The sequence below is a fragment of the Coregonus clupeaformis genome, chromosome 1 (genome assembly GCF_020615455.1).
Source record: "Coregonus clupeaformis isolate EN_2021a chromosome 1, ASM2061545v1, whole genome shotgun sequence".
Taxonomy (NCBI): domain Eukaryota; kingdom Metazoa; phylum Chordata; class Actinopteri; order Salmoniformes; family Salmonidae; genus Coregonus; species Coregonus clupeaformis.
Genome location: NC_059192.1, coordinates 84,003,857 through 84,018,976, shown reverse-complemented (window position 1 = coordinate 84,018,976; position 15,120 = coordinate 84,003,857). Strand labels below are relative to the sequence as shown.

General features: G+C 45.8%; 1 protein-coding gene across 1 annotated transcript; it reads left to right on the top strand.

Moving 5' to 3' along the window:
* The first annotated feature begins 798 nt into the window (after nt 1-798).
* On the top strand, nt 799-13,314 carry LOC121567977 (suppressor of cytokine signaling 3-like). The gene is made up of 2 exons (XM_045223062.1): nt 799-1,020; nt 11,891-13,314. The coding sequence occupies exons 1-2, from the start codon at nt 925-927 to the stop codon at nt 12,500-12,502; spliced, it is 708 nt and encodes a 235-aa protein (XP_045078997.1). The 5' UTR covers nt 799-924; the 3' UTR covers nt 12,503-13,314.
* The last annotated feature ends 1,806 nt before the right edge of the window (nt 13,315-15,120 follow it).

Below are 15,120 nucleotides of genomic sequence, written 5' to 3'. Positions count from 1 at the left end.
CTCGCTCCAAATGCACTGATCAGCAGCACAGTGAGACAACCAGCCCAGACCCACCCGCCCCAGGTTGCCCATTTACCATGAAACCGGAGAACCATAGAGCTCTTCTGGCGAAAGCAGCAGGCTGCATGGGAGTTAGGTTATTTATTCAGAATGAACCTGGACTCATTCATAATAACCCGGTATTCTGAAATCCCCCCGGTGGTGCGCTCGATCGAAGGCAATTGAATACAGTATCAAGTTCATCTGACTGTAGACGAGAGAAAAGAGAGTTTGAGCTGAGCTGTTTAATGAACAGTGATTTGGACCTTAATGTCCTAGAGATGACCTGACTGACCGACTGACAACAGGGTTGCAGGTTCAAACCCCTAGCTGAATGTTTGTGGGTGTATAGCTGTGTGTCTGTGGATGTGTTATATATACAGAAGATGTCCTCCTCCATGTGTTGGCCTCCATATAGAATCAGTGTAAAAAGAATACTTCACACCTTTTGAAGTGTTCGCAAGAGAAAATGTATGATAACACTATTATAACACCTTTCTCTCTCCCCCCCTCTCTCCTTCTCCTCTCTCTCTGCAGCTGTCTGCAGTGGGTGGTCTCTCTGAGGTCCTCTTTGGACTGCTCCTCAGTGTCGTCGCTCTGGGAAACGTGTGTGCACTCCCCACCTGCCTCACGCCCTCTCCCCCCCCCTCCCTCACGTCATCTCCCCCTTTCCTCCCCTCCTTCCTCACGCCCTCTCCCTCTCCTCACCCTTTCCCCACAACTCAAACCCTCCCCTTCTCCCTCCTCATCCCTTCTTCTGTATCTCCCTCCTGCCCCCTCCTCTCCCTCCCCCCTCCCTGCTCTGGACCCCCCACCCCTCGGTCAACGAGCCGAGCGGGGGGGTCAGGGCGCCATGGTAACCCACAGCAGCCACGAACCCCCACCATGAGCAGCATGACCCCCCCAGAGGCCAGAGGTCAGGGGTCAGATTTGCCCACCCTGCGCTATAAACCCTTCAGCTCACACGCACACTACCAACAGGTCAGTTAAATACTGTCATGACTGTGTCAGTCAGCTCTACATGTACTAGAGGTAAACTAGCTAGCCTCTTACTGAATGCAAAACCATTGTCATTATTCCTCCCCCAATCTTGGTTTGTCCAATTCTCATCTTTACAACATAGTATAATATATTTCCTCTGGTAGATAAATCAAATTAATTTTCATTGGTCGCCTACACATATTTAGCAGATGTTATTGCAGGTGTAGTGAAATGCTTATGTTCCTAGCTCCAACAGTGAAGTAATATCTAACAATACATACCAATCTAAAAAGTTAAAGAATGGAATTAAGAAATATTAGGAAGAGCAATGTCGGAGTCCGGACTATAAATACATGTGTGTGTGTGTATGTATGTACACTGCTCAAAAAAATAAAGGGAACACTAAAATAACACATCCTAGATCTGAATGAATGAAATAATCTTATTAAATACTTTTTTCATTACATAGTTGAATGTGCTGACAACAAAATCACACACAAATTATCAATGGAAATCAAATGTATCAACCCATGGAGGTCTGGATTTGGAGTCACCCTCAAAATTAAAGTGGAAAACCACACTACAGGCTGATCCAACTTTGATGTAATGTCCTTAAAACAAGTCAAAATGAGGCTCAGTAGTGTGTGTGGCCTCCACGTGCCTGTATGACCTCCCTACAACGCCTGGGCATGCTCCTGATGAGGTGGCGGATGGTCTCCTGAGGGATCTCCTCCCAGACCTGGACTAAAGCATCCGCCAACACCTGGACAGTCTGTGGTGCAACGTGGCGTTGGTGGATGGAGTGAGACATGATGTCCCAGATGTGCTCAATTGGATTCAGGTCTGGGGAATGGGCGGGCCAGTCCATAGCATCAATGCCTTCCTCTTGCAGGAACTGCTGACACACTCCAGCCACATGAGGTCTAGCATTGTCTTGCATTAGGAGGAACCCAGGGCCAACCGCATCAGCATATGGTCTCACAAGGGGTCTGAGGATCTCATCTCGGTACCTAATGGCAGTCAGGCTACCTCTGGCGAGCACATGGAGGGCTGTGCGGCCCCCCAAAGAAATGCCACCCCACCCCATGACTGACCCACTGCCAAACCGGTCATGCTGGAGGATGTTGCAGGCAGCAGAACGTTCTCCACGGCGTCTCCAGACTCTGTCACGTGCTCAGTGTGAACCTGCTTTCATCTGTGAAGAGCACAGCGCCAGTGGCGAATTTGCCAATCTTGGTGTTCTCTGGCAAATGCCAAACGTCCTGCACGGTGTTGGGCTGTAAGCACAACCCCCACCTGTGGACGTCGGGCCCTCATACCACCCTCATGGAGTCTGTTTCTGACCGTTTGAGCAGACACATGCACATTTGTGGCCTGCTGGAGGTCCTTTTGCAGGGCTCTGGCAGTGCTCCTCCTGCTCCTCCTTGCACAAAGGCGGAGGTAGCAGTCCTGCTGCTGGGTTGTTGCCCTCCTACGGCCTCCTCCACGTCTCCTGATGTACTGGCCTGTCTCCTGGTAGCGCCTCCATGCTCTGGACACTACGCTGACAGACACAGCAAACCTTCTTGCCACAGCTCGCATTGATGTGCCATCCTGGATGAGCTGCACTACCTGAGCCACTTGTGTGGATTGTAGACTCCGTCTCATGCTACCACTAGAGTGAAAGCACCGCCAGCATTCAAAAGTGACCAAAACATCAGCCAGGAAGCATAGGAACTGAGAAGTGGTCTGTGGTCACCACCTGCAAAACCAGTCCTTTATTGGGGGTGTCTTGCTAATTGCCTATAATTTCTACCTGTTGTCTATTCCATTTGCACAACAGCATGTGACATTTATTGTCAATCAGTGTTGCTTCCTAAGTGGACAGTTTGATTTCACAGAAGTGTGATTGACTTGGAGTTACATTGTGTTGTTTAAGTGTTCCCTTTATTTTTTTGAGCAGTGTATGTATGTATGTATGTATGTATGTATGTATACATATATATATATATATGTATACACACACAGTGGGGAGAACAAGTATTTGATACACTGCCGATTTTGCAGGTTTTCTAACTTACAAAGCATGTAGAGGTCTGTCATTTTTATCATAGGTACACTTCAACTGTGAGACGGAATCTAAAACAAGAATCCAGAAAATCACATTGTATGATTTTTAAGTAATTAATTTGCATTTTATTGCATGACATAAGTATTTGATACATCAGAAAAGCAGAACGTAATATTTGGTACAGAAACCTTTGTTTGCAATTACAGAGATCATATGTTTCCTGTAGGTCTTGACCAGGTTTGCACACACTGCAGCAGGGATTTTGGCCTACTCCTCCATACCTTCTCCAGATCCTTCAGGTTTGGGTTCAGGTCTGGAGACTGGCTAGGCCACTCCAGGACCTTGAGATGCTTCTTACGGAGCCACTCCTTAGTTGCCCTGGCTGTGTGTTTTGGGTCGTTGTCATGCTGGAAGACCCAGCCACGACCCATCTTCAATGCTCTTACTGAGGGAAGTAGGTTGTTGGCCAAGATCTCGCGATACATGGCCCCATCCATCCTCCCCTCAATACGGTGCAGTCGTCCTGTCCCCTTTGCAGAAAAGCATCCCCAAAGAATGACGTTTCCACCTCCATGCTTCACGGTTGGGATGGTGTTCTTGGGGTTGTACTCATCCTTCTTCTTCCTCCAAACACGGTGAGTGGAGTTTAGACCAAAAAGCTCTATTTTTGTCTCATCAGACCACATGACCTTCTTCCATTCCTCCTCTGGATCATCCAGATGGTCATTGGCAAACTTCAGATGGGCCTGGACATGCGCTGGCTTGAGCAGGGGGACCTTGCGTGCGCTGCAGGATTTTAATCCATGACGGCGTAGTGTGTTACTAATGGTTTTCTTTGAGACTGTGGTCCCAGCTCTCTTCAAGTCATTGACCAGGTCCTGCCGTGTAGTTCTGGGCTGATCCCTCACCTTCCTCATGATCATTGATGCCCCATGAGGTGAGATCTTGCATGGAGCCCCAGACCGAGGGTGATTGACCGTCATCTTGAACTTCTTCCATTTTCTAATAATTGCGCCAACAGTTGTTGCCTTCTCACCAAGCTGCTTGCCTATTGTCCTGTAGCCCATCCCAGCCTTGTGCAGGTCTACAATTTTATCCCTGATGTCCTTACACAGCTCTCTGGTCTTGGCCATTGTGGAGAGGTTGGAGTCTGTTTGATTGAGTGTGTGGACAGGTGTCTTTTATACAGGTAACGAGTTCAAACATGTGCAGTTAATATAGGTAATGAGTGGAGAACAGGAGGGCTTCTTAAAGAAAAACTAACAGGTCTGTGAGAGCCGGAATTCTTACTGGTTGGTAGGTCATCAAATACTTATGTCATGCAATAAAATGCAAATTAATTACTTAAAAATCATACGATGTGATTTTCTGGATTTTTGTTTTAGATTCCGTCTCTCACAGGTAAAAATTACAGACCTCTACATGCTTTGTAAGTAGGAAAACCTGCAAAATCGGCAGTGTATCAAATACTTGTTCTCCCCACTATATATATATATATATATATCAGTTGAAATCGGAAGTTTACATATACTTAGGTTGGAGTCATTAAAACTAGTTTTTCAACCACTCCACAAATTTCTTGTTAACAAACTATAGTTTTGGCAAGTCGGTTAGGACATCTACTTTGTGCATGACACAAGTAATTTTTCCAACAATTGTTTACATTATTTCACTTATAATTCACTGTATCACAATTCCAGTGGGTCAGAAGTTTACATACACTAAGTTGACTGTGCCTTTAAACAGCTTGGAAAATTCCAGAAAATGATGTCATGGCTTTAGAAGCTTCTGATAGGCTAATTGACATAATTTGAGTCAATTGGAGGTGTACCTGTGGATGTATTTCAAGGCCTACCTTCAAACTCAGTGCCTCTTTGCTTGACATCATGGGAAAATCAAAAGAAATCAGCTAAGAACTCAGAAATTTTTTTGTAGACCTCAACAAGTCTGATTCATCGTTGGGAGCAATTTCCAAACGCCTAAACGTACCACGTTCATCTGTACAAATAATAGTACGCAAGTATAAACACTACGGGACCACACAGCCGTCATACCGCTCAGGAAGGAGACGCGTTCTGTCTCCTAGAGATTAACGTACTTTGGTGCGAAAATTGCAAATCAATCCCAGAACAACAGCAAAGGACGTTGTGAAGATGCTGGAGGAAACAGGTACAAAAGTATATATATCCACAGTAAAACGAGTCCTATATCGACATAAACTAAAAGGCCGCTCAGCAAGGAAGACGCCACTGCTCCAAAACCGCCATAAAAAAGCCAGACTACAGTTTGCAACTGCACATGGGGACAAAGATCGTACTTTTTGGAGAAATGTCCTCTGGTCTGATGAAACAAAAATAAAACTGTTTGGTCATAATGACCATTGTTATGTTTGGAGGAAAAAGTAGGGATGCTTGCAAGCCGAAGAACACCATCCCAACCGTGAAGCACGGGGGTGGCAGCATCATGCTGTGGGGGTGCTTTGCTGCAGGAGGGACTGGTGCACTTCACAAAATAGATGGCATCATGATGTGGATATATTGAAGCAACATCTCAAGACATCAGTCAGGAAGTTAAAGCTTGGTCGCAAATGGGTCTTCCAAATGGACAATGACCCCAAGCATACTTCCAAAGTTGTGGCAAAATGGCCTAAGGACAACAAAGTCAAGGAATTGGAGTGGCCATCACAAAGCCCTGACCTTAATCCTATAGAACATTTATGGGCAGAACTGAAAAAACGTGTGCGAGCAAGGAGGCCTACAAACCTGACTCAGTTACACCAGCTTCCCACAATAAGTTGGGTAAATTTTGGCCCATTCCTCCGGACAGAGCTGGTATAACTGAGTCAGGTTTGTAGGCCTCCTTGCTCGCACACGCTTTTTCAGTTCTGCCCACAAATGTTCTATAGGATTAAGGTCAGGGCTTTGTGATGGCCACTCCAATACCTTGACTTTGTTGTCCTTAAGCCATTTTGCCACAACTTTGGAAGTATGCTTGGGGTCATTGTCCATTTGGAAGACCCATTTGCGACCAAGCTTTAACTTCCTGACTGACGTCTTGATGTTGCTTCAATATATCCACTTAATTTTTCTTCCTCATGATGCCATCTATTAGGTGAAGTGCACCAGTCCCTCCTGCAGCAAAGCACCCCCACAGTATGATGCTGCCACCCCCGTGCTTCACGGTTGGGATGGTGTTCTTCGGCTTGCAAGCCTTCCCCTTTTTCCTCCAAACATAACGATGGTCATTATGGCCAAACAGTTCTATTTCTGTTTCATCAGACCAGAGGACATTTCTCCAAAAAGTACAATCTTTGTCCCCATGTGCAGTTGCAAACCGTAGTCTGGCTTTTTTATGGTGGTTTTGGAGCAGTGGCTTCTTCCTTGCTGAGTGGCCTTTCAGGTTAAGTCGATATAGGACTAGCTTTACTGTAGATGTAGATAATTTTGTACCTGTTTCCTCCAGCATCTTCACAATGTCCTTTGCTGTTGTTCTGGGATTGATTTGCACTTTTCGCACCAAAATACGTTCATCTCTAGGAGACAGAACGCGTCTCCTTCCTGAGCGGTATGACGACTTCGTGGTCCCATGGTGTTTATACTTGCGTACTATTGTTTGTACAGATGAATGTGGTACCTTCAGGCGTTTTGAAATTGCTCCCAAGGATGAACCAGACTTGTGGAGGTCTACAATTGTTTTTCAGAGGTCTTGGCTGATTTCTTTTGATTTCCCCATGATGTCAAGCAAAGAGGCACTGAGTTTGAAGGTAGGCCTTGAAATACATCCACAGGTACACCTCCAATTGACTCACATTATGTCAATTAGCCTATCAGAAGCTTCTAAAGCCATGACATCATTTTCTGGAATTTTCCAAGCTGTTTAAAGGCACAGTCAACTTAGTGTATGTAAACGTCTGACCCACTGAAATTGTGATACAGTGAAATAATCTGTCTGTAAACAATTGTTGGAAAAATGACTTGTGTAATGCACAAAGTAGATGTCCTAACCGACTTGCCAAAACTATAGTTTGTTAACAAGACATTTGTGGAGTGGTTGAAAAACGAGTTTTTTAATGACTCCAACCTAAGTGTATGTAAACTTCCTACTTCAACTGTATAATATATATATATATATATATATATATATATATATATACATACATACATACATACATACATACATACATACATACATACATACATACAGTGGGGGGAAAAAAGTATTTAGTCAGCCACCAATTGTGCAAGTTCTCCCCCTTAAAAAGATGAGAGGCCTGTAATTTTAATCATAGGTACACGTCACCTATGACAGACAAATTGAGGGAAAAAAATCCAGAAAATCACATTGTAGGATTTTTAATGAATTTATTTTCAAATTATGGTGGAAAATAAGTATTTGGTCACCTACAAACAAGCAAGATTTCTGGCTCTCACAGACCTGTAACTTCTTCTTTAAGAGGCTCCTCTGTCCTCCACTCGTTACCTGTATTAATGACACCTGTTTGAACTTGTTATCAGTATAAAAGACACCTGTCCACAACCTCAAACAGTCACACTCCAAACTCCACTATGGCCAAGACCAAAGAGCTGTCAAAGGACACCAGAAACAAAATTGTAGACCTGCACCAGTCTGGGAAGACTGAATCTGCAATAGGTAAGCAGCTTGGTTTGAAGAAATCAACTGTGGGAGCAATAATTAGGAAATGGAAGACATACAAGGCCACTGATAATCTCCCTCGATCTGGGGCTCCACGCAAGATCTCACCCCGTGGGGTCAAAATGATCACAGAATGGTGAGCAAAAATCCCAGAACCACACGGGGGGACCTAGTGAATGACCTGCAGAGAGCTGGGACCAAAGTAACGAAGCCTACCATCAGTAACACAGCCTACCATCAGTAACACACTACGCCGCCAGGGACTCAAATCCTGCAGTGCCAGACGTGTCCCCCTGCTTAAGCCAGTACATGTCCAGGCCCGTCTGAAGTTTGCTAGAGTGCATTTGGATGATCCAGAAGAGGATTGGGAGAATGTCATATGGTCAGATGAAACCAAAATAGAACTTTTTGGTAAAAACTCAACTCGTCGTGTTTGGAGGACAAAGAATGCTGAGTTGCATCCAAAGAACACCATACCTACTGTGAAGCATGGGGGTGGAAACAACATGCTTTGGGGCTGTTTTTCTGCAAAGGGACCAGGACGACTGATTCGTGTAAAGGAAAGAATGAATGGGGCCATGTATTGTGAGATTTTGAGTGAAAACCTCCTTCCATCAGCAAGGGCATTGAAGATGAAACGTGGCTGGGTCTTTCAGCATGACAATGATCCCAAACACACCGCCCGGGCAACGAAGGAGTGGCTTCGTAAGAAGCATTTCAAGGTCCTGGAGTGGCCTAGCCAGTCTCCAGATCTCAACCCCATAGAAAATCTTTGGAGGGAGTTGAAAGTCCGTGTTGCCCAGCGACAGCCCCAAAACATCACTGCTCTAGAGGAGATCTGCATGGAGGAATGGGCCAAAATACCAGCAACAGTGTGTGAAAACCTTGTGAAGACTTACAGAAAACGTTTGACCTGTGTCATTGCCAACAAAGGGTATATAACAAAGTATTGAGAAACTTTTGTTATTGACCAAATACTTATTTTCCACCATAATTTGCAAATAAATTCATAAAAAATCCTACAATGTGATTTTCTGGATTTTTTTTTCCTCATTTTGTCTGTCATAGTTGACGTGTACCTATGATGAAAATTACAGGCCTGTCTCATCTTTTTAAGTGGGAGAAGTTGCACAATTGGTGGCTGACTAAATACTTTTTTCCCCCACTGTACATATGAAGTGGGTAAAACATTATGTAAACATTATTAAAGTGTCTAGTGTTCCATGTCTATGTACATAGGGCAGCAGCCTGATGTTCTGAAAGAGCAGAAAAATCTGGACCCCTACAAATCAGCTGGGCTAGACAATCTGGACCCTTTCTTTCTAAAATTAGCCGCCGAAATTGTCGCAACCCCTATTACTAGCCTGTTCAACCTCTCTTTCGTAACGTCTGAGATCCCCAGAGATTGGAAAGCTTCATGCGGTCATCCCCCTCTTCAAAGGGGGTGACACTCTAGATCCAAACTGTTAAAGACCTATATCCATCCTTCCCTGCCTTTCGAAAGTATTTGAAAGCCAAGTTAACAAACAGATCACCGACCATTTCGAATCCCACCGTACCTTCTCCGCTATGCAATCCGGTTTCCGAGCTGTTCATGGGTGCACCTCAGCCACGCTCAAGGTCCTAAACGATATTATAACCGTGATCGATAAAAGACAGTACCGCGCAGCCGTCTTCATTGACCTGGCCAAGGCTTTCGACTCTGTCATCCACCGCATTCTTATTGGCAGACTAAATAGCCTTGGTTTCTCAAATGACTGCCTCGCCTGGTTCACCAACTACTTCTCAGAGTTCAATGTGTCAAATAGGAGGGCCTGTTGTCTGGACCTCTGGCAGTCTCTATGGGGGCAGTCTCCACAGGGTTCAATTCTCGGGCCGACTCTATTCTCTGTGTATATCAATGATGTCGCTCTTGCTGCTGGTGACGCTCGGATCCACCTCTATGCGGACGACACCATTTTGTATACATCTGGCCCTTCATTGGACACTGTGTTAACAAACCTCCAAACGTGCTTCAACGCAATACACACTCCTTCCGTAGCCTCCAACTGCTCTTAAACACTAGTAAAACTAAATGCATGCTCTTCAACCGAACGCTGCTTGCACCCGCCCACCCGACTAGAATCACTACTCTCGGCGGGTCTGACCTAGAGTATGTGGACAACTACAAATACCTAGGTGTCTGGTTAGACTGTAAACTCTCCTTCCTGAGTCACATTAAGCATCTCCAATCAAAAGTTAGATCTAGAATTGGCTTCCTATTTCTCAACAAAGCCTCCTTCACTCATGCTGCCAAACATGCCCTCGTAAAACTGACTATCCTACCGATCCATGACTTCGGCGATGTCATTTACAAAATAGCCTCCAACACTCTACTCAGCAAATTGGATGTAGTCTATCACAGTGCCATCAGTTTTGTCACCAAAGCCCCGTATACTACCCACCATTGTGACCTGTACGCTCTTGTTGGCTGGCCCTCACTACATATTCGTCGCCAAACCCACTGGCTCCAGGTCATCTATAAATCACTGCTAGGCAAATCCCTGTCTTATCTTAGCTCACTGGTCACCATAGCAACACCCACCCGTAGTCTGCGCTCCAGCAGGTATATCTCACTGGTCATCCCCAAAGCCAACACGTCCTTTGGCCGCCATTCCTTCCAGTTCTCTGCTGCCAATGACTGGAACTAACTGCAAAAATCTCTGAAGCTGGAGACACTTATCTCCCTCACTAACTTTAAGCATCAGTTGTCAGAGCAGCTTACCGATCACTGCACCTGTACACAGCCATTCTGAAATTAGCTCACGTAACTACCTCATCCCCATATTGTTATTTATTTTGGTAATTTGCACCCCAGTATCTCTATTCTTACATCATCTTTTGCACATCTATCATTCCAGTGTTAATACGAAATTGTAACTATTTTGCACTATGGCCTATTTATTGAGGATGCTCTCAATGGTGCATCTGTAAAGGTTTGTGAGGGTCTTAGGGGCCAAGATGAATTTCTTCATCCTCCTGAGGTTGAAAAGTGCTGTTGCACCTTCTTCTGGGTGGACCATTTCAGATTGTCAGTGATGTGAACGCCGAGGAAACTTGAAGCTTTTTGCCTTCTCCACAGCGGCCCCGTCAATGTAGATGGGAGCGTGCTCCCTCTGTTGTCTCCTGAAGTCCATGATCAGCTCTTTCGTCTTGTTGAGGGAGAGGTTATTTTCCTGGCACTACTCCGCCAGGGTCCTCACCTCCTCCCTGCCAGCTGTCTCGACGTTGTTGGTAATCAGGAGCACCACTGTTGTGTCGTCTGCAAACTTGATGATTGAGTTTGAGACGTGAGTGGTCACGCTGTCATGGGTGAACCGGGAGTTCAGGAGGGGGCTGCGCACACACCCTTGTGGGGCCCCTGTGTTGAGGATCAGCGTATTGAAGGTGTTGTTGCCTACCTTCCACCTGGGGTCGGCCCGTCAGGAAGTCCCAGGTCCCAGTTGCACAGGGCGGGGTTCAGACCCAGGACCCCAAGCTTAATGATGTGCTTGGAGGGTACAATGGTGTTGAAGGCTGAGGTGTAGTCAATGAACAACATTCTTATATAGGTATTCCTCTTGTCCAGATGGAATAGGGTAGTGTGCATTGCGATGGCGATTGCATAATCTGTGGATCTATTGAGGCGGTATGCAAGATGCAGTGGGTCTAGGGTGTCGGATAAGGTAGAGGTGATATGATCCTTAACTAGCCTCTCAAAGCACTTTATGATGACAATTGAGTGCTACGGGGCGATAGTCATTTAGTTTCTTAGGTACAGGAACAATGGTGGACATCTTGAAGAAAGCGGGGACAGCAGACTGGGATAGGGCGAGATTGAATATGTCAAACGATAGTGTATGTATTGTAGTTATTATTGTCATCAACTATTATATTTAAGCAATAAGGCACGAGGGGGTGTGGAATATGGCCAATAAACCATGGCTAAGGGATGTTCTGCAGCACGACACAATGCAGAGTGCCTGGATACAGCCCTTAGCCGTGGTAGATTGGCCATATACCACAAACCCCCTAGGTGCCTTATTGCTATTATAAACTGGTTACCAATGTAATTAGGGCAGTAAAAAAAAGGGTTTTGTCATACCCGTGTCATATACAGTAAGTAACCTATTCTTCTCCTTGCTCCAGGTGCTGTGTGCGGTGCGTAAGCTACAAGAGAGTGGGTTCTACTGGGGTGCAGTGGGGGGTCGTGAGGCCAGCTCTCTGCTCCGCTCCCAGCCCCCCGGGACCTTCCTGGTCCGAGACTCGTCCGACAACCACTACTTCTTCACACTGTCGGTCCAAACGGCCCGCGGGACCAAGAACCTCCGTATCCACAGCCAGGGGGGAAGCTTTTACTTGCAACCTGACCCGCGCTGCACACACATGCCCCCGCGCTTCGACTGTGTGCTCAAACTGATTGGACACTACATGGGGAAGGAGGGAGGAGGTGGAGAAGCAGCAGCAGCAGGAGGAAGAGGAGAGGGGGAGACTGGGGCTGGGGTAAGGACGGGGGGAGGCACGGCTGCGGCGGCGGGGGAGACTGTGGGGTCGGGGACTGGGAGTGTGTATCTGATCTACTCAGGGGAAGAGAAGGTTCCGTTGGAGCTGCGTCGGCCCCTCCCCTCCTCCCTGTCCTCCCTCCAACACCTGTGTAGGAGGACCCTGAACGGACACCTGGGGGGCCCGGACCGCCCAGACACACACCAGCTCCCTCACACACTCAGGAACTTCTTGGAGGAGTACGATGCCCCCATCTAACACACAAAAACTCACACAGTTCAGGTTTGGGGTTTTCCCCTCTAACGGTTGAGGATAGGATTTGGAGAGGGTAAGCTATTCCAGATCGATGCCACTGCTTTCTTATCATGTGGAACCTCATATAGGTAACAATTGATACTCCTCCGCTCCTGGACAGACCGTTGATGGGAGTCAAGACGATGCTGGAGGGGTCAAAAGTCGTTGCCCTCTCAGGCAGTGACCCAATCTCCCAGTGGGTGCTGTGATCAGCGGGTGGTGTGATTGGGTAGTCAAAAAGATTGTGATAGGTCGATAACGCAGACCGTAAACCCGGCACACACGCAAGCAAACACACATACACAGTGCTGTTTGTGGCTTTAGGAGTGTGACCAGAAGGTTGTCTTTGGGTTTGTTGTGCTGCTGTGGCTGAGGTATAGCTTCTTCTATTGATCAGTAGAGGCTTTCATCTCCTCCTTTTTCTCCTGTTTGAATGGTCTCAATGGACTGTGAGAGAGGGAGGGAAAGGAAGGGAGAGACAGGGAGAGAGGTGTAATGAGAGAAAAGGAGAGAGAGTCTGGAGAACAGCAGTGTATGTCAAACGAGGGGCCCAAAGCAGAGTTAAAGTGTTTGTGTGTGTGGTGTCGTACACATTTCCACTGCTGTATGCCAACTAGCATTGCCTCATAGGAGGGTGTGGGGGATCATGGCTGAAGACAGCCACTAGCCTCACACAAACACGCGCGCACGTACATGCAGTTTACAGTGCTGTGAAAAAGTATTTGCCCCTTTCTAATTTTCTCTACTTTTGCATATTTTTGATACTGAATGTTATCAGATCTTCAACCAAAACCTAATATTAGAAACAAGGAACCTGAGTGAACAAATAACACAACAATTACATACTTATTTCATAAACAAAGTTATGCAACACCCAATGCCCCTGTGTGAAAAAGTAATTGCACACTTACACTCAATAACTGGTTGTGCCACCTTTAGCTGCAATGACTCCAACCATACACTTCCTGTAGTTGTTGATCAGTCTCTCACGTCGCTGTGGAGGAATTTTGGCCCACTCTTCCATGCAAAACTGCTTTAACTCAGCGACATTTGTGGGTTTTCAAGCATGAACTGCTCATTTCAAGTCCTCCCACAACATCTCAATTGGGATTAGGTCTGGACTTTGACTAGGCCATTCCAAAACTTAAAATGTGTTGCTTTTTAACCATTTTCATGTAGACTTGATTGTGTGTTTTGGATCATTGTCTTGCTGCATGACCCAGCTGCGCTTCAGCTTCAGCTCACAGACGGATGGCCTGACATTCTCCTGTAGAATTCTCTGATACAGAGTAGAATTCATGGTTCCTTCTAAGGCAAGTCGTCCAGGTCCTGAAGCAGCAAAGCATTCCCAAACCATCACACTACCACCACCATGCTTGACTGTTGGTATAAGGTTCTTACTGTGGAATGCAGTGTTTGGTTTTCGCAAGGCATAATGGTGGTGGTAGTTTGATGGTTTGGGGATGCTTTGCTGCCTCAGGACCTGGACGACTTGCCTTAATAGAAGGAACCATGAATTCTACTCTGTATCAGAGAATTCTACAGGAGAATGTCAGGCCATCCGTCTGTGAGCTGAAGCTGAAGCGCAAATACTTTTTCACGGCACTGTAACTGCAGCTTTGGTAGCTCTTCTGTTAGAATGTGATGGAGATGCCTCTGCGTCTCTCTCTCCCTCTCTTCGTTTGTCTTTCTTCCCATCTCTCCATCCATCTATTCACAAGAGAAAATGTATGATAACACTATTATAACACCTCTCCCTCACTCACTCTCTTATTTAGATAGATAGATCTCCCTCTTGCTCTACCCCAAAGCTAACAGTGGATCTTATTATATTTCTAGGCAGGCAGAAACAATATGTGTCCCAAATGCCACCCTATTCCCTTAATAGGGCACTAGCCCTGGTCAAAAGTAGTGCACTAAATAGAAAATAGGGTGCCATTTGGGACACATCATGAAACAACAACTGAAGCAGAACGTAGTCTGGGGGGGATTGAAGGGTGAGGGTAGAGTGCTGAAGACGAGTAAGGGCAAGGCTGGATGAGGGGGGGACAGGCGAGGGTGATTGGGGAGAAGGGGTGAGAGAGTGAGTGGTGAGGAGGATGAGTAGGTAAGATTGTTTTGAAACATAGACAACAAACCCTTCATTTGATGATGAAGATAATGATGAAGACGGTGATGATGTCGTGTTTAGCTAAATCCATGTCTTCCTGATAGGAGCCTAGTTCGTAGAAGAGCAACATTTGTAATTTGTAACATTTATTATCGTCATAGCAACATAATGTGTAGCACCAGCCCAGCTACATGTGTGTGCCAGAAGTACTTGTCTTTTATAAAGACTGCTCATAACCTTGCCACTAGAATGGCAGACAGTGCAAGCCCAACTATCTGGAACTAAAATAAAATAAAAGCATTTCAGAAGATAAATTAAAGAATGAACTTTGCACATATTTATATTTCTAAGATATTTCAATAATTTATATTAAAGAGCACTATTTTTACAAAATTGAACTGATTCTCCTTGTGTCTTCATTTGTCTGTTGGATACACATGAAACATCTCTCTCTCTCTCTCTGCTTTCTGAG

What these genes read in the sequence shown, in the direction of transcription:
- LOC121567977 (XM_045223062.1), top strand. Translation starts at nt 925, where the DNA reads ATGAGCAGCATGACCCCCCCAGAGGCCAGAGGTCAGGGGTCAGATTTG. An exon ending in CACACGCACACTACCAACAG is followed by an intron (nt 1,021 to 11,890) that starts GTCAGTTAAATA and finishes TCCTTGCTCCAG; the next exon opens with GTGCTGTGTGCGGTGCGTAA.